Raw genomic sequence first — 24638 nt, forward strand, 5'->3', positions numbered from 1 at the left:
AGTTCTACCAGTCAGTTTCTTAACAGGTGCATGTTTATCAATAATTGAAAGAAGCAATTTCATAAATTCATCAAGTGCAGCGTCAGGATGCTCCTCATAATGGATTCTTCAATCACAATGAGCTGTTTTCTGTCATGTCTTTCCTTATTTTATCTTAGTGTATTTCTGTATTGTTTTAATGTTTCACCATAGTGAAGACGTAAGCTAAGGTTTTCTGGTTCTCTGTGTTTTTAGTTGGATAGGTTTCTCAATTTCTTTCTTAGGTTTTTACATTCTTCATCAAACCATTTCTCATTGTTGTTAGTTGTCTTAGGTTTTCTGCCAGAATTGTTATTTGATATGTTAGCTGATTGGTCAGCTATATTGTTCAGGCTTCCTACTGCTAAGTTTACACCTTCACTATTGCAGGAAAACATTTTGTCCAAGAAGTTGTCAAGTAGGGATTGGATTTGTTGTTGGCTAATTGTTTCTTGGTATGTTTCTACACTACCTTCCATCTATAGCATTTCTTAACAGTATGCAGTTTGTTTGGCTTCGATGCCTCATGGTTGATTATTGCTCTGTTTAAGTAGATTGTGATTTTGCTGTGATCTGATAGTGGTGTCAGTGGGCTGACTGTGAACGCTCTGAGAGACTCTGGGTTGAGGTTGGTGATAAAGTAGTCTACAGTACTACTGCCAAGAGATGAGCTATAGGTGTACCTACCGTAGGAGTCCCCCCAAAGCCTACCATTGACTATGTACACATACCCAGCGTGCAATAGAGCTGCAGGAGTTGTGACCCTTTTTTGTTGGTTATGTTGCCGTAGTTGTCTCTGGGGGGGCATATGGGGGACGGAATGCTGTCTCCTCCAGTTAGGTGTTTGTCCCACTGTGTGTTGAGGCTGTCAGGTTCTTGTCCAGTTCTGGCATTTAGGTCATGTTTAGGTCATTCATACCATGTTTCTTATAGGATAACAATGTTTGTATTTCTAATTTCTTTGGTGAAGTCCAGGTTCCTGTTCTTTAGGCCAAAGGCAGATGACGTCCGGCAATTGGATATTCCAGGATGATAGTGAAGACTTTGTGTTCCAAGTGTCCAATGTTGTTGGTCATGTGGTTTGGCTTCAGACCAGTAATTGTGAGAAGAGCCTGCTGAGCATATGATACATGCCATTGGCTTGGGCTAGGGTAAGAGTGGAGGGCATAGATCTGATCTGAGGGGGCCTTTATGGGGTGTGGGCATGGTTGGTTTGAGGGGGTATTGATTGGTTGGGGTGAGGGTGTGGATGTGGCTGGTGGTGCTGTGATCTGGATGTAGGTCCTCTCTCTCTCTCTCTCCCTCTCCCTCTCTCTCTCTCTTCCACCTCTCTCTTTACCATTCTCGCTCTATGGTTCTCTCTCTCTCTCGCTCCCTCTCTCTCAGCAAGGGTTGTTTTAAGGTGGAGATATGGTTCTGCTGCTGTAGTTATGCTCAATGCTCTTCATTGAAAAAAAAACATGCTTATTTTATTTCATAATATACAACATTTAAAACGGCCAAACTCTACTCACAACAGTATTCAGTTGGTAAGAGACAGACATTCAGTAAATACTAGGAATAGATTGTCCACCATCTATGTGTTATCCAGACAGAAAAGAGAAATATGCAAAAGAACAGTTTGATTTAGAGCAATAAAGAAGTTGAATAATTTATCTGAGCAAACCAGAAACCTTTCAATATATACATTCTAACAATATTTTAAAACCATTTAAATATAATACACAGGAAAGTTGTGCTGGACTATGGTCGAGGAATAATCAATCTATCTTTTAGACTGTTAGAGTATTGATCTGGTCAATATGTCAGTCTTTTTGTAACAGTGTGTTATATGAGAAAATGTGACTGTATTATGAATTGTATTTTAATGTTTAAGGACTCTTGAAAGATTAGTCCAAAAGAAGACTAAAAGAGATCCAAATCAAATCAAAATCTCTCGCTCTCTCTCTCTCTACCACACACACACTCACACACACACACAGTCCTATAGAAAAGATTGCTCACACACAGCATGGCATAGGAAAATACATTTTTGTAGAAAATGATAAAGGACATCATTCATATTATTTACATGAATTTGATTTTGCAGTTGACGTGAAATGCGCGTGACAGTGACACTGACACAGCCCTGTTCTGAGTGGACGCAAGTGCGTTCAAGGTGTTGCAGACAGACAGCGCTGCCTGTTACGAGTGATGGGTATTCTGAGTCTTTTCGATGAACCGGATCATTTGACTCCTTTCACCTAAAAAGAGCCGTTCATTCGGCTACAAAACGGCTCTTCGTTCAGTAGCGCTTGCAAAGTGACCTTAAACCATAAAGAAACAGCCCATCTCTAATTTAAAGCCTAAAACGTTGCCTACCATTAGGTCAGATCGTGAAATGCGAGTTCAACTACATTTTTACAAGACCAAATATACGAACAAATAAAATGCAATGAACAAATGAGTGTTGATCAGAATGAGGCTCTCTCCTCACTATATGGTTCCTGCACTGAGGAATTACCATCTTCAGATAGTGTTTTTATAATTTGTCTGCAGATAATCGATACCTGGAGCTGAAAAAGCAACGGTAACAGTATGCAAATAAGGGAGCAAAATAAACGGCTTTTTCACAGATGCAATTCGATTCCCAACGTTCACCAAAAACAGCCGTTCAAAAAGAGCCGTTCGTTCGTATCACTACCTGCTACCCACCCGGCCACTGCAATGCGATGCTGCGGCTGCTCACTACTGCCGAGAGTCCCGCGCTGTACTGATGGAGGGAGGGAAGTTGTGATGCGGCGAGATATCCCCTAAAAATAGGGAGATATCCCCTAGAAAGGCCAACCTAAAACCATGGCGGAGGCCAATCCTTTTAGGGGACTGCCCCGTTTGCGGAGGGCCGCGGTAAGGTGTTTACCATATAAGTATTTCTTTGATGTTTCCCGAAATTAGGAATCAGGATCTGTCTATTGCAGCATAGCGAGGCGAACACTGTTTGGCCGGGATGTGCCCTACTGCGGCATCAGCTAGAAATCGCATGCGACTTAAGGCATATACAAACGTCAGATAAGACTTGAGTTTCTGTCTGTTCTAGTAAGCGTCAATTTCAAAAATAGTTTACATAGTTGTACGTCTATACATGTGTTTGGAGATGCGGGGGGGGGGGGGGTCGGTCGGACAGGACATGCCAATGACAAAATGGTGTGTATGATAAGTCTTGCGGTATAACAACAGTAACAATAGTTGAAACAGGTCTTTAGGCATTGAAGAGTGATATAACCTAGTGTTTGTTGTAGGGGGGTATTATCATCAGTGTTATCTTTATCGATAGAGAGTTAATGCATATTGTATGACCTTAAAATATTATTGCAGTAGCCTAGTTGCATTTCTACTGCTGTCTGTATGTATCAGTCTGCATCTATCATATACTGTTAGCTAATAACTGATATAGCCTATTGTACTATATTTGCTCTGTAGTTCACCACAGGGCACCACAGGCACCACAGCCAATTCCTACTTTGGCTGCCTTTCCTTCCAGTTCTCTGCTGCCAATGACTGGAACGAATTGCAAAAGTCACTGAAGCTGGAGATGCATATCTCCCTCACTAACTTTAAGCATCAGCTGTCAGAGCAGCTTAGAGATCATTGCACCTGTACATAGCCCATCTGTAAATAGCACACCCAACTACCTCAGCCCCATATTTTTTTTTTTTTTTTTGCTCCTTTGTACCCAGCATCTCTACTTGCACATTCATCTTCTGCACATCTATCACTACAGTATTTAATTGCTAAATGGTAATTATTTTGCCACTATGGCCTATTTATTGCCTTACCTCCCTAACCTGACCTCATTTGCGCACACTGTATATAGACCTTTCTATTGTGTTATTGACTGTACGTTTGTTTATTCCATGTGTAACTCTGTGTTGTTGTTTGTGTCACACTGCTTTGCTTGATCTTGGCCAGGTTGCAGTTGTGAATGAGAACTTGTTCTCAACTGGCCTTCCTGGTTAAATAAAGGTGAAATCCATTTTTTTTTATGTACTGTAAGCAAGGTGTTTCAGTGACACAGCAGTGTGGTCGCAAACGATGGAGACAGTCGTTTTGTTAGAGCTGAATTATACCAAAAAACGGTATCTCATAATACATGCATTATGTGATGGTATAGGGGTCTATTTGAGATGTGTAATAGACTAAAAAACTGTTGATATGCATGTTTTTGATCTGTGCTGCAGTGGTCAAACTAATCTCCAGCATGTCTCCACTAGGATTGACTGAGTGTGAGGGAAAGCTGATGAGCTTGGTGTCACCTGGTGTGTTTCATTGATCACCTGTCCTGCAGACATTCAGATTGACTTTGCCTTGTATCTATTTGCATTCACGCTGCTGCTCAAGGCTGCCCCTTGGATCACAGTGGCCTGTACATGGAAGTACATCTCCAATTGGCCTATGCAAAGTTCCATTACTGAAGTCTTATTCACTTTTAGTGCTGAGCCTGAGGTGCATTTGCCTCACACATCTGAAGAGAGTCTGACATAGAACAACAGCTAGTTGGTCACAAGGATGTTATAAGAGTCTAAGGTCCTCCACTGCTGTTGCAGTATGATGTTGGAGGCGTTGCAGTATGATGTTGGAGGTGTTGCAGTATGATAGAGGTGTTGCAGTATTATGTTGGAGGTGTTGCAGTATGTCGGGGGGTGTTGCAGTATGATGTTGGAGGCGTTGCAGTATGATATTGGAGGGCGATGCATTATGATGTCGGAGGCGTTGCAGTCTGATGTTGGAGGCATTGCAGTATGATGTTGGAGGCGTTGCAGTATGATGTTGGAGGCGTTGCAGTATGATGTAGGAGGCATTGCAGAATGATGTCGGAGGCGTTGCAGAATGATGTTGGAGGTGTTGCAGTATGATGTCGGAGGGCGTTGCTGTATGATGTCGGAGGCGTTGCTGTATGATATCGGAGGGCGTTGCAGTATGATGTCGGTGCCGTTGCAGTCTGATGTTGGAGGCGTTGCAGTATGATGTTGGAGGCGTTGCAGTATGATGTTGGAGGCGTTGCAGTCTGATGTTGGAGGCGTTGCAGTATGATGTTGGAGGCGTTGCAGTATGATGTTGGAGGCGTTGCAGTATGATGTCGGAGGCGTTGCATTACGATGTCGAAGGGCGTTGCAGTATGATGTTGGAGGTATTGCAGTATGATGTCGGAGACGTTGCAGTATGATTTTGGAGGCATTGCAGTCTGATGTTGGAGGCGTTGCAGTATGATATCGGAGGGCGTTGCAGTATGATGTCGGAGGCGTTGCAGTCTGATGTTGGAGGCATTGCAGTATGATATTGGAGGTGTTGCAGTATGATGTCGGAGGCGTTGCATTACGATGTTGGAGGGCGTTGCAGTATGATGTCGGAGGCGTTGCAGTCTGATGTTGGAGGCGTTGCAGTATGATGTCGGAGGCGTTGCAGTATGATGTCGGAGGGCGTTGCTGTATGATGTCGGAGGCGTTGCTGTATGATATCGGAGGGCGTTGCAGTATGATGTCGGTGCCGTTGCAGTCTGATGTTGGAGGCGTTGCAGTATGATGTTGGAGGCGTTGCAGTATGATGTCGGAAGCATTGCATTACGATGTTGGAGGGCGTTGCAGTATGATGTCGGAGGCGTTGCAGTCTGATGTCGGAGGCGCTGCAGTCTGATGTTGGAGGCGTTGCAGTATGATGTTGGAGGCGTTGCAGTATGATGTCGGAGGCGTTGCGTTACGATGTCGAAGGGCATTGCGGTATGATGTTGGAGGTGTTGCAGTATGATGTCGGAGACGTTGCAGTATGATTTTGGAGGCGTTGCAGTCTGATGTTGGAGGCGTTGCAGTATGATGTTGGAGGCGTTGCAGTATGATGTTGGAGGCGTTGCAGTATGACGTCGGAGGCGTTGCATTACGATGTCGGAGGGCGTTGCAGTATGATGTTGGAGGGCGTTGCTGTATGATGTCGGAGGCGTTGCTGTATGATATCGGAGGGCGTTGCAGTATGATGTCGGAGGCGTTGCAGTATGATATTGGAGGGCGATGCATTATGATGTCGGAGGCGTTGCAGTCTGATGTTGGAGGCATTGCAGTATGATGTTGGAGGCGTTGCAGTATGATGTTGGAGGCGTTGCAGTATGATGTAGGAGGCATTGCAGAATGATGTCGGAGGCGTTGCAGAATGATGTTGGAGGTGTTGCAGTATGATGTCGGAGGGCGTTGCTGTATGATGTCGGAGGCGTTGCTGTATGATATCGGAGGGCGTTGCAGTATGATGTCGGTGCCGTTGCAGTCTGATGTTGGAGGCGTTGCAGTATGATGTTGGAGGCGTTGCAGTATGATGTTGGAGGCGTTGCAGTCTGATGTTGGAGGCGTTGCAGTATGATGTTGGAGGCGTTGCAGTATGATGTTGGAGGCGTTGCAGTATGATGTCGGAGGCGTTGCATTACGATGTCGAAGGGCGTTGCAGTATGATGTTGGAGGTATTGCAGTATGATTTCGGAGACGTTGCAGTATGATTTTGGAGGCATTGCGGTCTGATGTTGGAGGCGTTGCAGTATGATGTTGGAGGCGTTGCAGTATGATGTCGGAGGCGTTGCATTACGATGTCGGAGGGCGTTGCAGTATGATGTTGGAGGCGTTGCAGTATGATGCCGGAGGCGTTGCATTACGATGTCGAAGGGCGTTGCAGTATGATGTTGGAGGTGTTGCAGTATGATGTCGGAGACGTTGCAGTATGATGTCGGAGGCATTGCAGTCTGATGTTGGAGGCGTTGCAGTATGATGTTGGAGGCGTTGCAGTATGATGTCGGAGACGTTGCAGTATGATGTCGGAGGGCGTTGCTGTATGATGTTGGAGGTGTTGCTGTATGATATCGGAGGGCGTTGCAGTATGATGTCGGAGGCGTTGCAGTCTGATGTTGGAGGCATTGCAGTATGATATTGGAGGTGTTGCAGTATGATGTCGGAGGCGTTGCATTACGATGTTGGAGGGCGTTGCAGTATGATGTCGGAGGCGTTGCAGTCTGATGTTGGAGGCGTTGCAGTATGATGTCGGAGGCGTTGCAGTATGATGTCGGAGGGCGTTGCTGTATGATGTCGGAGGCGTTGCTGTATGATATCGGAGGGCGTTGCAGTATGATGTCGGAGGCGTTGCAGTCTGATGTTGGAGGCATTGCAGTATGATATTGGAGGTGTTGCAGTATGATGTCGGAGGCGTTGCATTACGATGTTGGAGGGCGTTGCAGTATGATGTCGGAGGCGTTGCAGTCTGATGTTGGAGGCGTTGCAGTATGATGTCGGAGGCGTTGCAGTATGATGTCGGAGGGCGTTGCTGTATGATGTCGGAGGCGTTGCTGTATGATATCGGAGGGCGTTGCAGTATGATGTCGGTGCCGTTGCAGTCTGATGTTGGAGGCGTTGCAGTATGATGTTGGAGGCGTTGCAGTATGATGTTGGAGGCGTTGCAGTATGATGTCGGAAGCATTGCATTACGATGTTGGAGGGCGTTGCAGTATGATGTCGGAGGCGTTGCAGTCTGATGTCGGAGGCGCTGCAGTCTGATGTTGGAGGCGTTGCAGTATGATGTTGGAGGCGTTGCAGTATGATGTCGGAGGCGTTGCGTTACGATGTCGAAGGGCATTGTGGTATGATGTTGGAGGTGTTGCAGTATGATGTCGGAGACGTTGCAGTATGATTTTGGAGGCGTTGCAGTCTGATGTTGGAGGCGTTGCAGTATGATGTTGGAGGCGTTGCAGTATGATGTTGGAGGCGTTGCAGTATGACGTCGGAGGCGTTGCATTACGATGTCGGAGGGCGTTGCAGTATGATGTTGGAGGGCGTTGCTGTATGATGTCGGAGGCGTTGCTGTATGATATCGGAGGGCGTTGCAGTATGATGTCGGAGGCGTTGCAGTCTGATGTTGCAGGCATTGCAGTATGATGTTGGAGGTGTTGCAGTATGATGTCGGAGGCGTTGCAGTATGATGTCGGAGGCGTTGCATTACGATGTCAGAGGGCGTTACAGTATGATGTCGGAGGGTTGCAGTATGATGTCGGAGAAATTGCTGTATGATGTCAGAGACGTTTCAGTATAATGTTTGAGGCATTGCAGTATGATGTTGGAGGCGTTGCATTACGATGTTGGAGGGCGTTGCAGTATGATGTCGGAGGCGTTGCAGTCTGATGTTGGAGGCGTTGCAGTGTGATGTTGGAGGCGTTGCATTACGATGTCGGAGGGCGTTGCAGTATGATGTTGGAGGCGTTGCAGTATGATGTCGGAGGCATTGCATTACAATGTCGAAGGGCGTTGCAGTATGATGTTGGAGGTGTTGCAGTATGATGTCGGAGACGTTGCAGTATGATGTTGGAGGCGTTGCAGTATGATGTCGGAGACGTTGCAGTATGATGTCGGAGGGCGTTGCTGTATGATGTCGGAGGCGTTGCTGTATGATATCGGAGGGCGTTGCAGTATGATGTCAGTGCCGTTGCAGTCTGATGTTGGAGGTGTTGCAGTATGATGTCGGAGACGTTGCAGTATGATGTTGGAGGCGTTGCAGTATGATGTCGGAGACGTTGCTGTATGATATCGGAGGGCGTTGCAGTATGATGTCAGTGCCGTTGCAGTCTGATGTTGGAGGCGTTGCAGTATGATGTTGGAGGCGTTGCAGTATGATGTCGGAGGCGTTGCATAACAATGTCGGAGGGCGTTGCAGTATGATATTGGAGGCGTTGCAGTATGATGTCGGAGGCATTGCATTACGATGTCGAAGGGCGTTGCAGTATGATGTTGGAGGCGTTGCAGTATGATGTTGGAGGCGTTGCAATACGATGTTTAAGGGCGTTGCAGTATGATGTTGGAGGCGTTGCAGTCTGATGTTGGAGGCGTTGCAGTATGATGTTGGAGGCGTTGCAGTATGATGTCGGAGGCTTTGCATTACGATGTTGGAGGGCGTTGCAGTATGATGTCGGAGGCGTTGCAGTCTGATGTTGGAGGCGTTGCAGTATGATGTAGGAGGGCGTTGCAGTATGATGTTGGAGGCGTTGCAGTATGATGTCGGAGGCGTTGCATTACGATGTCGAAGGGCGTTGCAGTATGATGTTGGAGGTGTTGCAGTATGATGTCAGAGACGTTGCAGTATGATGTTGGAGGCGTTGCAGAATGATGTCGGAGACGTTGCAGTATGATGTCGGAGGGCGTTGCTGTATGATGTTGGAGGCGTTGCAGTATGATGTCGGAGGCGTTGCATTACGATGTCGAAGGGCGTTGCAGTATGATGTAGGAGGTGTTGCAGTATGATGTCGGAGACGTTGCAGTATGATGTCGGAGGCGTTGCAGTCTGATGTTGGAGGCGTTGCAGTATGATGTAGGAGGGCGTTGCAGTATGATGTTGGAGGCGTTGCAGTATGATGTCGGAGGCGTTGCATTACGATGTCGAAGGGCGTTGCAGTATGATGTTGGAGGTGTTGCAGTATGATGTCAGAGACGTTGCAGTATGATATTGGAGGCGTTGCAGAATGATGTCGGAGACGTTGCAGTATGATGTCGGAGGGCGTTGCTGTATGATGTTGGAGGCGTTGCAGAATGATGTCGGAGACGTTGCAGTATGATGTCGGATGGCGTTGCTGTATGATGTTGGAGGCGTTGCAGTATGATGTCGGAGGCGTTGCATTACGATGTCGAAGGGCGTTGCAGTATGATGTAGGAGGTGTTGCAGTATGATGTCGGAGACGTTGCAGTATGATGTCGGAGGCGTTGCAGTCTGATGTTGGAGGCGTTGCAGTATGATGTTGGCGTCGTTGCACTATGATGTCAGAGGCGTTGCAGTCTGATGTTGGAGGCGTTGCAGTCTGATGTTGGAGGCGTTGCAGTATGATGTAGGAGGCGTTGCAGTATGATGTTGGAGGTGTTGCATTACGATGTCGAAGGGCGTTGCAGTATGATGTTGGAGGCGTTGCAGTATGATGTCGGAGGCGTTGCATTACGATGTCGAAGGGCGTTGCAGTATGATGTCGGAGGTGTTGCAGTATGATGTCAGAGACGTTGCAGTATGATGTTGGAGGCGTTGCAGAATGATGTCGGAGACGTTGCAGTATGATGTCGGAGGGCGTTGCTGTATGATGTTGGAGGCGTTGCAGTATGATGTCGGAGGCGTTGCATTACGATGTCGAAGGGCGTTGCAGTATGATGTAGGAGGTGTTGCAGTATGATGTCGGAGACGTTGCAGTATGATGTCGGAGGCGTTGCAGTCTGATGTTGGAGGCGTTGCAGTATGATGTTGGCGTCGTTGCACTATGATGTCAGAGGCGTTGCAGTCTGATGTTGGAGGCGTTGCAGTCTGATGTTGGAGGCGTTGCAGTATGATGTAGGAGGCGTTGCAGTATGATGTTGGAGGTGTTGCATTACGATGTCGAAGGGCGTTGCAGTATGATGTTGGAGGTGTTGCAGTATGATGTCGGATACGTTGCAGTATGATGTCGGAGGGCGTTGCTGTATTATGTTGGAGGCGTTGCTGTATGATGTCGGAGGGCGTTGCAGTATGATGTCGGAGACATTGCAGCATGATGTCGGAGGCGTTGCAGTATGATGCTGGAGGGGGTTGCAGTATGATGTCGGAGGGCGTTGCAGAATGATATCGGAGGCGTTGCAGTACGATGTTGGAGGGCGATGCAGAATGATGTCAGAGGCGTTGCAGTATGATGTCGGAGGCGTTGCAGTATGATGTTGGAGGTGTTGCAGTATGATGTTGGAGGGCGTTGCAGTATGATGTCGGAGGCGTTGCATTACGATGTCGAAGGGCGTTGCAGTATGATGTTGGAGGGCGTTGCAGTATGATGTTGGAGACGTTGCCGTATGATGTCGGAGGCATTGCAGTCTGATGTTGGAGGCGTTGCAGTATGATGTTGTAGGCGTTGCTGTATGATGTCGGAGACGTTGCAGTATGATGTCGGAGGGCGTTGCTGTATGATGTCGGAGGCGTTGCTGTATGATATCGGAGGGCGCTGCAGTATGATGTCAGAGGCGTTGCAGTCTGATGTTGGAGGCGTTGCAGTATGATGTTGGAAGCGTTGCAGTATGATGTCGGAGGCATTGCATTACGATGTTGAAGGGCGTTGCAGTATGATGTCGGAGGCATTGCATTACGATGTTGAAGGGCGTTGCAGTATGATGTCGGAGACGTTGCAGTATGATGTCGGAGGGCGTTGCTGTATTATGTTGGAGGTGTTGCTGTATGATGTCGGAGGGCGTTGCAGTATGATGTCGGAGACGTTGCAGCATGATGTCGGAGGCGTTGCAGTATGATGCTGGAGGGGGTTGCAGTATGATGTCGGAGGGCGTTGCAGAATGATGTCGGAGGCGTTGCAGTACGATGTTGGAGGGAGATGCAGAATGATGTCAGAGGCGTTGCAGTATGATGTCAGAGGCGTTGCAGTATGATGTTGGAGGTGTTGCAGTATGATGTTGGAGGGCGTTGCAGTAGGATGTCGGAGGCGTTGCAGTATGATGTCGGAGGCGTTGCATTACGATGTTGGAGGGCGATGCAGAATGATGTCAGAGGCGTTGCAGTATGATGTCGGAGGCGTTGCAGTATGATGTTGGAGGTGTTGCAGTATGATGTTGGAGGGCGTTGCAGTATGATGTCGGAGGCGTTGCATTACGATGTCGAAGGGCGTTGCAGTATGATGTTGGAGGGCGTTGCAGTATGATGTTGGAGACGTTGCCGTATGATGTCGGAGGCATTGCAGTCTGATGTTGGAGGCGTTGCAGTATGATGTTGTAGGCGTTGCTGTATGATGTCGGAGACGTTGCAGTATGATGTCGGAGGGCGTTGCTGTATGATGTCGGAGGCGTTGCTGTATGATATCGGAGGGCGCTGCAGTATGATGTCAGAGGCGTTGCAGTCTGATGTTGGAGGCGTTGCAGTATGATGTTGGAAGCGTTGCAGTATGATGTCGGAGGCATTGCATTACGATGTTGAAGGGCGTTGCAGTATGATGTCGGAGGCATTGCATTACGATGTTGAAGGGCGTTGCAGTATGATGTCGGAGACGTTGCAGTATGATGTCGGAGGGCGTTGCTGTATTATGTTGGAGGTGTTGCTGTATGATGTCGGAGGGCGTTGCAGTATGATGTCGGAGACGTTGCAGCATGATGTCGGAGGCGTTGCAGTATGATGCTGGAGGGGGTTGCAGTATGATGTCGGAGGGCGTTGCAGAATGATGTCGGAGGCGTTGCAGTACGATGTTGGAGGGAGATGCAGAATGATGTCAGAGGCGTTGCAGTATGATGTCAGAGGCGTTGCAGTATGATGTTGGAGGTGTTGCAGTATGATGTTGGAGGGCGTTGCAGTAGGATGTCGGAGGCGTTGCAGTATGATGTCGGAGGCGTTGCATTACGATGTTGGAGGGCGTTGCGGTATGATGTTGGAGGTGTTGCAGTATGATGTTGGAGGTGTTGCAGTATGATGTTGGAGGTGTTGCAGTATGATGTTGGAGGTGTTGCAGTATGATGTTGGAGGTGTTGCAGTATGATGTTGGAGGTGTTGCAGTATGTTGTGAGTTTCTCTGCTATTCCAGAGACTGTAGAAGGCTACTATTTTACATATATTTCCCCTCTTTCTCTATCATTTGTTTATTTTAATCATCATGTAGAGACAATACTTGTCATACTTGTTTTGCAACGCATTAAAATGAACTGGAACCTAAATTCCAGTGCACGGAATTAGAACATCTTGGTAAAATTAGAGCCCATTACATTCATCCAGAGCCATATAGTTAACATGTGTAAAAATATGTATCAAAATATAACTCTGCATCCATCTAGCCATGCAACATAGGGGTTATCATTTCTACATAAACATCAAATCAAATCAAATGTATTTGTCACATACACGTGGTTAGCAGGTGTTAATGCAAGTGTAGCGAAATGCTTGTGCTTCTAGTTCCGACCGTGCAGTAATATCTAACAAGTAATCTACCAATTCCACAACAACTACCTTGTACACACAAGTGTAAAGGAATTAATACGAATATGTACATAAAAATATATAAATGAGTGATGGCCGAACAGCATAGGCAAGATGTAATAGATGGTATAGAGTACAGTATATACATATGAGATGAGTATTGTAGGGTATGAAAACATATAAAGCGGCATTGTTTAAGGTGGCTAGTGATACATTACATCTGGATGGCAAGATGCAGTAGATGGTATAGAGTACAGTATATACATATGAGATGAGTCATGTAGGTTATGAAAACATTACATAAAGTCAACATGCTGACTTGGGTTTATTCACTCGTCTAGTGCGATAGGGAGGAGGGCTTTATGTAAGAGTTATCTAATGATCTAAGAAGGTCAACACTGTGAACGTCCACACTTACTAAGTAGGATGAAAACTAAGAGGAACAGCTTGAGAACGGTAGTGAGGCAATAACCAAGTAGGATAAAAAGAGAGCAGACTGACACAACAGTCATACCACACGGGCAATAACGTTAAATGATATCAGTTATCTGAACTGTTTTTCTCTTCTCCTGCTGTCTTCTTTCTGCAGATGTCCTTCCCGGGGAATCTCCACCTGGTGTTGGTTCTGCGGCCCACCAGTCTCCTGCAGAGTCCCTCAGGCACCGGCACTGACTTGGGTTTCCGCTTCAGCCAGGATGACTTCATGCTCAAGATGCCGGTAAGAAGTGGAGATGACGAAGTGGTTAAGGGACAGTATTCAGGTGATTACAGTAGTTGTTTCAACAGTCTGACAATATCAGGGGCTGTGAAGGACTCTCTTAGGTTGTGTTACCCACAATCTCTCTCTAAGATGTATTACTGTAATGTGAGGAGTGATGATTACTATGGATTCTGGTTGTCATGATGCTTTTGTGTTGTACACCTCGGTCTGCTACTCTGCGTTCTTCCACAGGTGGTTATGCTCAGTTCAGTTACGGACCTGCTTCGCTACATTGATGAGAACCAGCTGACCTCCGAGTTTGGTGGAACTCTGGAGTACTGCCATAGTGACTGGATTGTCCTTCGTACGGTAAACATGCTGTCCCACCGTGTCACCTAAAGCAACACATCGATTTATAAGGCAGACCTGTTATTTTGGAACACTGACCTCATCAACGACACGTAGACAATTAACACCGCAAAGCAGCCTAGATGTGCAGGGTGGCAGAATACGTGACAAATTGGTGTTTTTGGTAGAAGTTCATTCATATTTGTCTCCCTCTGTAGGCGATTGAGAGCTTTGCCGTGACTGTGAAGGAGATAGCCCAGTTGCTGCAGTCGTTTGGCACCGAGCTCGCCGAGACCGAGCTTCCAGATGAGGCCGACGCCATCGAGTTCCTCCTCAGATCCCACACTGACAAATACAGGCAGCTGAAAGTAAGACGCACCTCCCATGACAACCTTGGAATTATTCAGGCTTTTTTTGTTGTTGTTCTTGCAAGGCCGTAGTAGTGCATGGTGTTGTGACGTCCTGTGAATAACCGAATGGCAACGATTGCAGGAGGACATCAGGTCAGTGATGCGGGAGGGCCGTCACTTGCTCTCCAACCTGGAAGCCGCCAAGGCAGCTAAAGCTGATGGTCAGGAGGACAAAGATATCAAACAGGACTGGGACACGGTGCAGAGGTGCAGTACACTGTTAAAAAAAGATGGTTCAGACAACTGTGTTTCTTCACATGCCGTTGGTGTGTGTAGTTTCATTTATCTCATGTTGTCTTTGCGGGAGCTGCCATGGGATGGGGTTCTGGGGGAATTATCGTTTTGATAGGTTTAAGTGTTTGACCTTTAGCTTGTGTACCATCTGTTTTCTTCAGGCTTCTGGCCCAACTACGGGACATGGAGATGGCTTTTGATGGCTTTTTTGAGAAGCATCACCTGAAACTGCAGCAGTACCTTCAGCTGATGAGATATGAGATGAGCTTTCACGAGGTACAGCCAGTTTAGAGTGGTACAAGTGAAAAGTGTCAATCTGTACTATTTCCTCCATTTAGTGCCAGAGGTCAAACTTCCTTTTTGCTGTTGCTCAGATGGAGGAGATCCTGGACCGGCTGTCTGGTCAGGAGAAGGAGGTCGCTGCAGTGGGCGGCACTGTGGTCCAGACAGAACAGCTATTAAAAGATCTGGAGTCACTGGACACCCGCGCACAGGTCAGGGTCCCACGACACAAACGAACCTCTCGCTTGACCCTTAACCAGTACATCGTGAGATTTCTGACAGAGAAACGTAAACTGCTCCAGATAGGTGCACCTATGATGGGGATCCTTGACCGGGTTTTTTTGTTGTTGTGATTGTGGTGGTTGTCAGGAAGAGATGGGCCGCGCCCAGATAATCATCCTGCGTGGCCACCAGCTGGCCACCGGTCACCACTACGCTCTGGCCCTGATCGTCCAGCGGTGCAACGAGCTGCGGCACCACTGTGACGTGCTGACCACCGCTATCCGAGCCAAACGGGCTGCCCTCACCCGCATACGCGACCTGCTGCTGCGTCTGGAAGAGGCATGCGAGCGCACGCACGCACGCAGACACACACACACACACAATTGTAACCCCCATCGTCCCATATCCACTCATAAAGCTTGTAGAGACAGTGATGTCTGTGATGGTCAGTGTGTCATGCTTCCATGCGTCTTTGTGTGTGTGTGTGTGTGTCTGTGTGTCTATGTCCGCCCTCAGGCCCGGCGCTGGTGTGACGAGGGGGCTTACCTCTTAGCCAATCAGCTGGTGGATAAGTTCCAGTCCAAGGAGGGAGCTCAGGGAGCGCTGCAGGACATAGAGAGACTCCAGGAGGAGAAACCGGTGTGTCTGAGCCAAAGCCCTGATGTCCTCAGTCTGGAGTTTGAGGCCATCCTGACCCCTCAGCTAGAGGTATGCGTCCCTGTTCCATAGTGTGTTCTTTGGTATCAGTCACTTTTCCACCCAGCCTGGCTCCAAGTCATACCGTGCCATTTCCTCCCGTTATCATTTCATCCCAAAGCTCTTTGGTACGACGACAGCACCCTGTCGACACGGCAAACATGACACATACTGTAATACTACTACTGCCACAAGCGTAGAGTATTATTATCAACAACCTACTGTTGCCAGCACTTTCCACCTTTCTCCTCCCTCATGCAGATCCAATAGGCCTGTCGATCTCTATCGATAATCTCTCTCGCTCGCTCTCTCTCTCTCTCTCTGTCTCTCTCTCTCTCTCTCTCTTTGTATCTCAGTCTCAGATTGGGGTGGCCACTGAGAAGCTGTCTGCCATGCAGAGAATGATCCACAACAGACAGGCATGTCTGAGGAAGCTGGCTGACATTCAGGTGCGGCCCGTCCAGCTGGTGGCCCCTCGGCCTGAGCACTCTCCCCGGTGCAAATCCCCTCTCTTCTCCCCCAAACACAGTACGTTACCATAACTACACAACCACAAAACTCTTACCGAGGCCTAACGGACGCTGAATGTGAATTAGCTCTCGTACTCTGATTATTAGGTGTGTGAGAGAAGATTTTTCAAGGATGATAGTGGACATTCAGCAGCCTGTCTTCCTCAGATCAAGTGTTCATACTTGAAGTAATCGTCTTTTTTTCATAATCATTCTGTGCATTTTCATGCCTGCAGGTGTAGATTTCAACTCGGTTCTCAACTCAAGGTTCTCTTTTGACCTCTTACCTGGCAAGAGGGCAGCTCGGAAAAGCCCTAGAAAGGTGAGAGTTGGGTTCTGACACCGAAAGATCACAAGGTTCCTTAAGACCCACTGCATTCATTATAAGTGTATGACACGCACAGGACCTGTATTAATATAGGACTTTGGTTACGTGGTTATTTCGACCAGCATGTCCATTTTTTTCCCAATCGACGATTCGGATGGGATTCGTTTTTACCAAACTGCCCAGGGAAATATATCATTTTTCTCATTCTAAATGGACCATCGTGACGGGAGCCAGGAGGTTGTTCTAGGCGTGAATATATTTCAACTTATATTGGCTTTCAGTTTGGAGAAAGTCTAAATGGTATCAATAAGAGCCGCGAACTGTGTGCAGACATTCAATTAACGGACGTAATTGCCAATTCATCAATTCATTGGCACAATATCATCCGCTTAATCTTTTAAAAGAGAAATAGGCACGGCCCGCTGGTTGAATCAACGGTGTATCCACGTCAATAACCTTCCCGCCAAGTAAAAATGACTGACATGGCAGATACGGACAAGACTACAATGACGGATGTGGTGTTTTGTGCTCGTGCGGATAATTACATTACGCGACCATCCCAACCTCCCCCGTCCCAATAGGGCTATAGAATGTCCCCTACTTTACATTTCATGTCAACACGATTTGCGTGTTCTCCAATGTGGGATAGCCTATTTTTTTTAATCTGGCCTCCACATCATCTTTGTCATACAGAGTGGCTTATCATGGTTTCAGCTTGTCATGTTGACTAAATTCATTCCTGCTCTCTCTCCCTCCCCCTCTCCAGATAGAGGTGATGCATGACTACGAGGAGAACCGCAACTCTCTCTCCTACGGCCAGGAGGGAGAGGAGAGCCCAGACCAGCTGAAACGGTGAAACAGCCCCCCACTCATCATCAGTCTGCATGTACTGTCTGATTCCAGCTTGGTTTCATCAGCTGTTTATCTGTCTTTGTTATCTGCCTAGAAAATGTAATTACATTTCATTTAATAAAGGAATTTCCCTTACTGGTGCCTCTCTGTCTCTCTCTCTCTCTCTGTGCATCTTGCTGACTGTGCTTTGTGTCTTCAGACACATAATCAAAGAGCTTATTGAGACAGAGAGGATCTATGTAGAGGAGCTGCTCTCTGTCTTGCTGGTAAGGTGTTTCATTTAACAGTTGCACACAAACCATCCCAAAGGGTACGATATATAAAAAAAACAAGTCTTCATTTCTGTAGGGTTACAGGGCAGAGATGGATAACCCCGTCCTCTCCAACCTACTGCCCTCTGTCCTGCGCAGCAAGAAGGAAGTCCTCTTCGGGAATATGCCAGAGATCTACAAATTCCATAGCAGGCAAGGATGTACACAAACACTCGCTCTTTCACACGCACCGAGGCACTGATAAGCAAAAGCTCTGTTTTTACAGTGAGGAGAGTATTGATTGAAGTCATGCCTCCCCCTCCTCCTCCTCTCTACAGGACCTTCCTCCAGGACTTGGAGGGGTGCCTGGAGACTCCCGAGAGGGTTGGAGCCTGCTTTCTACAACGGGTGAGCAAGCTTGTGATCACCCCTCTCTGACTTCATGTGTTATGGGGTCATCAGTCAGAGCCCCCTTGTAACCCTCTGCGGTCAGTTGGCTTGGTGTTGACGTTTCTCTGTCCGTTTCAGAAAGAAAAGTTCCAGGTGTACGAGCGCTACTGTCAGAACAAGCCGCACTCTGAGTTGCTATGGAGACAGTGCTCTGCTTCCCTCTTCTTCCAGGTACTCTGGCTAAGTGGACTGCCAAACTGTTTTTCATTGAAGAGAGATGCACTTCCCCTTTACCTCCCACTTTTGAATCCCCTTTCATGTATTGATAAAAAAGTTCTAGTTTTGACAAACGTTGCGTCTTCTGGACACTTTTGAAGGATTTCTTCGGTCTTTCCGTCTCCATCCTGTGTAGGAGTGTCAGAAGAAGCTGGAGCACAAACTGGGGTTGGACTCGTACCTCCTAAAGCCTGTCCAGAGACTGACTAAGTACCAGCTGCTGCTGAAGGTAGGGCTTGGGCTCAGCCGACATCTTGACATGCATGGTTCGTGTGCGCGCTTTAACATTCCATATGAACACATTGGGGCCCTCCGGGCTCCTGTCTTTCCCGACAGGAGCTGTTGAAGCACAGCGCAGAAAGTGGTTATATCTCTGAGCTGCAGGGAGCACTGGAGTCCATGCTGGATCTCCTCAAGTCTGTCAACGACTCCATGCACCAGATCGCCATCACAGGTTATGAGGTACTGCATGTGGGTGAGAGAATGTATGAGGGACTAAGTGAGGATGAATGAGAAAAGGACAGATGTGCATCTTTGTCTCTCAGTAATAATTATGTCTTACCACATCCCAACGTGCTGGGTTGTGTTGTGTCTGGCTGTGTCCCCAGGGAGAGCTGAGTGACCTGGGTCGGGTGCTGATGCAGGGCTCCTTCAGTGTGTGGATCAGCCATAAGAGGGGCCCGACGAGGATGAAGGCCCGTTTCAAACCCATGCAGAGGCATCTCTTCCTGCATGAGCACGCTCTGCTCTTCTGCAAGCGCCGTGAGGAGCATGGGGAGGGCCACGACCGCACCCCCTTCTATAGCTTCAAGCACTGCCTGAGGGTAAGGCCCGGGGGGGGGGGGGGGGCAGGGCACAACTGGCACTTCTGTTCTTATCATATGGACACACGTTCGCTTTGATTAAAGGGACAGTCAATACACTTGCGGTGGGGAATTGTGTTTTCTCTGCAGATGAGTGCTGTTGGCATCACTGAGAATGTCAAAGGAGATGTGAAAAAGTTTGAGCTCTGGTACAGTGGCAGAGAGGAAGTGTATGTTGTTCAGGTGAGGGCCACGTTATGTGTCATTTGATTTTGATTATCTTGTGCTCTCAGTTTAGTCTGTGTCTTGGCAAGTGATGGAGTAGGCTTGGTCTGGTCTTACTCACTTCATATGTATTCACTGTATTCTAGTCAAGACTCATCCTATATAACTACTGCTGTAACCACCTTTTCTATTCATACACTGTCCATAATGTCTATACACACCATCCTGTATATTGATATTCCGGACTCTGACATTGCTCGTCCGGATATTCCTCAATTATTTTATTTTATGTTTGGTAGAAACACAAGCATTTCGTTGCATCTGCGATAACATCTGCAAAATGTGTCCGCGGCCAATACGGTTTGGTTTGATTTGACCCGCTGACACACGCACGGTACTGACGCCCGTGGTTGTGTTCCCCAGGCCCCTACGTTCCAGATCAAGATCGCCTGGCTCACGGAGATCAGGAAAATTCTCACCAACCAACAGAGGCTCCTCCAAGGTTTCTACTTTGCGTCTACTTGTCTGTCAGCTTCCATGTTGGGTGTGTTGTTCATTCCCCTCGTCCTCTATTGTGGTGTGATGTGACTTGTCTGTCTGCATGCCAGTAGTTTGATTAAACTACCTGGTCTAAATTCCCTTTTATCTGCCCCCCCTCTCTCCCTCTCTCAGAAGACATTCCCCCTATTCAACTCTCGGAGCAGACTCCTCTGTCTCCTCCCTCTACTGACAGGTGATGCTCTTTGCATGTCCTCTCACGTCCGCTCATGTTCTCTCATGTCCCCATGTCTTACAATTTGCATGACGAACAAAGAGAACATTGGGATTTCCTGGAAATGTTTGAAAATGGCGCTCGTAGCGTGTGATTCGTTTGTTGTCGATTCCAATCATAGCTTGGTATCAACATCTCCAACCTAGTGACTCCCGAAATGTCAAGCTTGTTTCTCTGGCGTCGGTCTCGAGAACGATGTGAGTTAGCCAGTGCCTGAGGCCAAGCTTGTGACCATGTGGATGTTGTGTTTCTGCCCCGTTCCTTTGCGGCGCGGGACAGTCTGGCTCGTATGTCGGTGTGCATGCCGTGGAGTCCCGGGCAGATCACTGGCTGCTCAGGTTGTTTTGATGTCCTTCCTCACAGTAAGCCTCCAGACCAATCCCTCAGCACGGAGGAGGCCGAGTCGTCGGGCCGCACCAGCCCCGTCCTCACAGACCCCGTGGTCTTCTCCCCCCAGCCCCAGCACAACAATCGACGCAGTGAGTAAGCGTGGAAAACAGCAGCCATTTTGTCTCACCAACTCACTTTAGTAGCAAAGCAGACTGCTGGCCAGTTGGGGCCGGTCGGTGAGGTTTTGACACGTGGGAAGGTTTTGAAAGTGTCTAACGTAAGTGACATTTAGGTGAATATGTTTGGCACGCAGAGAGACCTTTGACTTGTGAGGAGGGTTGTAATCGAGAGCTTCTGCCTGTCAAACGTAGGTTGGCCTGGCACCTCCCACTCAGTGGACGTCTGCGAGGGTCCGGAGGACTGGAGCGCCACTGACCTGTCCAACCTGTCAGACTCTGACGAGGAGGACGACCCTACTCCACTGGTGAGCCGGTCTAAACGTCACCCGGCGTTGTAGTGTCAAGTGTTCTGCAAAACAGTTTGTGGACGTAATTGGACATTGGAATTAGAGCATGATGTAAAATATGAGGCTATTGTCAGTCTGTTTTTTGTTTATCTGATCTTAAGGGGACATGCTTTCCTCTCACAGGTTCCTGGGAGGTACAGGGCCCTGGTGGAAAGTAGTGTGTGTAGTACAGATGACCTCATCGTTAATTGCGGCGATGTCATCCAGCTGCTGGATCAGGACACTGTAGGGAAGTGGTGAGAAGCCCCGTTACTAATATCACTACCGCTGTTACTGTTGCTTGCCGTCGTTACTACAGCAGTACTCCTGATTCTCTCTCTGTCAGGCTTGTGAGGAATGTCAGTCGCTGTGATGAGGGTCGGGTCTCAGCTGATAACCTGCACAGGATTCTGGGAGAGAGTGGCCGTGCCCACTCAGGCAGGATGGAAGGTGAGGGGCTCCCCATGGACCAATAGTAGAGATCCCTGTTCTTGTGTTTGTAGCTATTAGCAAGAATGAATAAGATGTCCTCATATCCACATACATACCTGCACATTACAACCTTACTACCTGTGTGTTTCTCTACATACCTGCACATTACGACCTTACTACCTGTGTGTTTCTCTACATACCTGCACATTACGACCTTACTACCTGTGTGTTTCTCTACATACCTGCACATTACAACCTTACTACCTGTGTGTTTCTCTACATACCTGCACATTACGACCTTACTACCTGTGTGTTTCTCTACATACCTGCACATTACGACCTTACTACCTGGGTGTTTCTCTACATACCTGCACATTACGACCTTACTACCTGTGTGTTTCTCTACATACCTGCACATTACGACCTTACTACCTGTGTGTTTCTCTACATACGTGCACATTACGACCTTACTACCTGTGTGTTTCTCTACATACCTGCACATTACGACCTTACTACCTGTGTGTTTCTTTACATACCTGCACATTACGACCTTACTACCTGTGTTTCTCTACATACCTGCACATTACGACCTTACTACCTGTGTGTTTCTCTACATACCTGCACATTACGACCTTACTACCTGTGTGTTTCTCTACATACCTGCACATTACGACCTTACTACCTGGGTGTTTCTCTACATACCTGCACATTACGACCTTACTACCTGTGTGTTTCTCTACATACCTGCACATTACGACCTTACTACCTGTGTGTTTCTCTACATACGTGCACATTACGACCTTACTACCTGTGTGTTTCACTACATACCTGCACATTACGACCTTACTACCTGTGTGTTTCTTTACATACCTGCACATTACGACCTTACTACCTGTGTTTCTCTACATACCTGCACATTACGACCTTACTACCTGTGTGTTTCTCTACATACCTGCACATTACGACCTTACTACCTGTGTGTTTCTCTACATACCTGCACATTACGACCTTACTACCTGTGTGTTTCTCTACATACCTGCACATTACGACCTTACTACCTGTGTGTTTCTCTACATACCTGCACATTACGACCTTACTACCTGTGTGTTTCTCTACATACCTGCACATTACGACCTTACTACCTGTGTGTTTCTCTACATACCTGCACATTACGACCTTACTACCTGTGTTTCTCTACATACCTGCACATTACGACCTTACTACCTGTGTTTCTCTACATACCTGCACATTACGACCTTACTACCTGTGTTTCTCTACATACCTGCACATTACGACCTTACTACCTGGGTGTTTCTCTACATACCTGCACATTACAACCTTACTACCTGTGTGTTTCTCTACATACCTGCACATTACGACCTTACTACCTGTGTGTTTCTCTACATACCTGCACATTACGACCTTACTACCTGTGTGTTTCTCTACATACCTGCACATTACCACCTTACTACCTGTGTGTTTCTCTACATACCTGCACATTACGACCTTACTACCTGTGTGTTTCTCTACATACCTGCACATTACGACCTTACTACCTGTGTGTTTCTCTACATACCTGCACATTACGACCTTACTACCTGTGTGTTTCTCTACATACCTGCACATTACGACCTTACTACCTGTGTGTTTCTCTTACTCTTTCAGGGAATCAGAAAACCCGAAAGCTCAGCTCTCTCTGAATGAAGCACGTGCCATCCATCCTCCGTCCGGACAAAACCTCTGTCACCACAACTGTCGTCCTGACATCATTCCCATCCAAGGTCGTCTTCCCCGGAGTCTCCGGGGGCCTTGAACATGCTGCCAGAGACCGATCAGTCATCGATCAAACCAGAGGATCTGAAGGGTCAACTTTGCCTTCTTACCGTCCATCTCCAGAAATGTATAATAATCAACACCATATCAATACCATGACGATAAACCACAAGGACGTCTTTTTACATTTCCTCCAGAGAGTGCATGTGTTGCCGTGGGTAACACCCCTACCCACGTCAAGCAAACAACCTCAAGCACAAGGCAGTGGACTGAGTCTACTTTCCGACCCCCAGGCAGCATCACAACATCACCTTAAAGAACTGTCACCCCGGGACATTGGATCTCCATGTCTTCATTTCCCTGTGGATGAGATGCATGAACTGTTTCTAGTCCACTTTAAAAATATATTTACTTTGAAAAGGACTGTTTTACTTCTGTTACAGTGAAAGTGAATCAATCTCTATTTTTTTACATTTGTGCGTAACTATCATGGTTCATGATAGACCATAACAGATTTCAACATATCATCAATGCCAGGTTATGTGCCAAAACATGCTACTGTACAGTTTCCCTGTCTGCTTGTTATTTGTTAGAACAGCCTCATTTTGTACCACTCTCATTATCCCCAGTTACTATGGTAAATAGCTTCCATTTCAGTGTGCAAGCAAACCGTGCCAAGCGTTGTATTTCTATGCTCGCTATCCTGCATGAATGTCAACAGGGTGTTGCAGGTGGTCAGTTGCAGGTGGTCAGTTGCAGGTGGTCAGTTCTCTGTTGAACATTGCATAATGCTTCTTTTTATGTGCACTGCAGTGTTGTGCCAGTAGGGGGTGGCGTGTCAGTCGTCTGACCGTTTGACGTGAGAGGAGGGTCCTGCGGTGCTGCTGCCGCGGCTGCTATTTCTGCTGCTGAGTGAGTGCGATGATTGGATGTCGCAGCTTATGTGTAAATTCTCCACATAGACGGACGTTGGGGATTCATGTAAATGTACAGAGAATTTCATATATGATATGGATGGAAATTATTTTACCAAATACAAGCACAAGATAATCTGATGGGAGAGTCTTTCTTTACACTCTAGTCATTTAGCAGACACTCTTATCCAGAGCGACTTACAGTATTCCAAAAAAATAATTTAAAGGAACCAAAAGACATTGAGGATACAGCAGTCTGGGTTTTGATGATGTGGAAGTAGTTCTGCCCAAGATACAGGGCTCTAGGCTGGATGGTATGGATGAAGATTCCATTTACGTTTTCGTAAATGTTTCTTGACCGTCTCAACCTTTTAATTTTTTTTTAACCTTTATGGGTGTGGATGTGCA

At 47.3% G+C, this 24638-nt stretch overlaps 1 protein-coding gene across 5 annotated transcripts; it reads left to right on the top strand.

Moving 5' to 3' along the window:
* The first annotated feature begins 2654 nt into the window (after nt 1-2654).
* mcf2b (MCF.2 cell line derived transforming sequence b) lies at nt 2655-24417 on the top strand. Of its 5 annotated transcripts, none has more exons than XM_029701503.1 (27): nt 2657-2904; nt 13568-13696; nt 13931-14047; nt 14245-14394; nt 14519-14643; nt 14832-14946; nt 15045-15164; nt 15322-15513; nt 15691-15882; nt 16227-16398; nt 16616-16701; nt 17474-17559; nt 17759-17825; nt 17908-18023; nt 18149-18218; nt 18339-18431; nt 18613-18705; nt 18813-18938; nt 19085-19300; nt 19430-19522; nt 19928-20048; nt 20177-20237; nt 20556-20755; nt 20978-21090; nt 21256-21368; nt 21458-21561; nt 23209-24417. In XM_029701503.1, the coding sequence occupies exons 1-27, from the start codon at nt 2854-2856 to the stop codon at nt 23241-23243; spliced, it is 3156 nt and encodes a 1051-aa protein (XP_029557363.1). In that variant the 5' UTR covers nt 2657-2853; the 3' UTR covers nt 23244-24417. The 5 variants fall into 5 exon arrangements, with proteins under 5 accessions (XP_029557367.1, XP_029557363.1, XP_029557365.1 ...); XM_029701505.1 differs by having other exon boundaries at nt 20640-20755; XM_029701504.1 differs by having other exon boundaries at nt 2658-2904; nt 19928-20006.
* Nucleotides 24418-24638: the final 221 nt, after the last annotated feature.

Source organism: Salmo trutta, chromosome 19, assembly GCF_901001165.1.
Source record: "Salmo trutta chromosome 19, fSalTru1.1, whole genome shotgun sequence".
Taxonomy (NCBI): domain Eukaryota; kingdom Metazoa; phylum Chordata; class Actinopteri; order Salmoniformes; family Salmonidae; genus Salmo; species Salmo trutta.

Excerpts from the sequence above, each read along its gene's own strand:
- mcf2b (XM_029701503.1), top strand. The coding sequence starts at position 2,854 with ATGGCGGAGGCCAATCCTTTTAGGGGACTGCCCCGTTTGCGGAGGGCC. Across the intron at positions 16,702-17,473 it reads CTCGGAAAAGCCCTAGAAAG|ATAGAGGTGATGCATGACTA; the intron begins GTGAGAGTTGGG and ends CCCCCTCTCCAG. Across the intron at positions 18,432-18,612 it reads CTGCTTCCCTCTTCTTCCAG|GAGTGTCAGAAGAAGCTGGA; the intron begins GTACTCTGGCTA and ends CATCCTGTGTAG.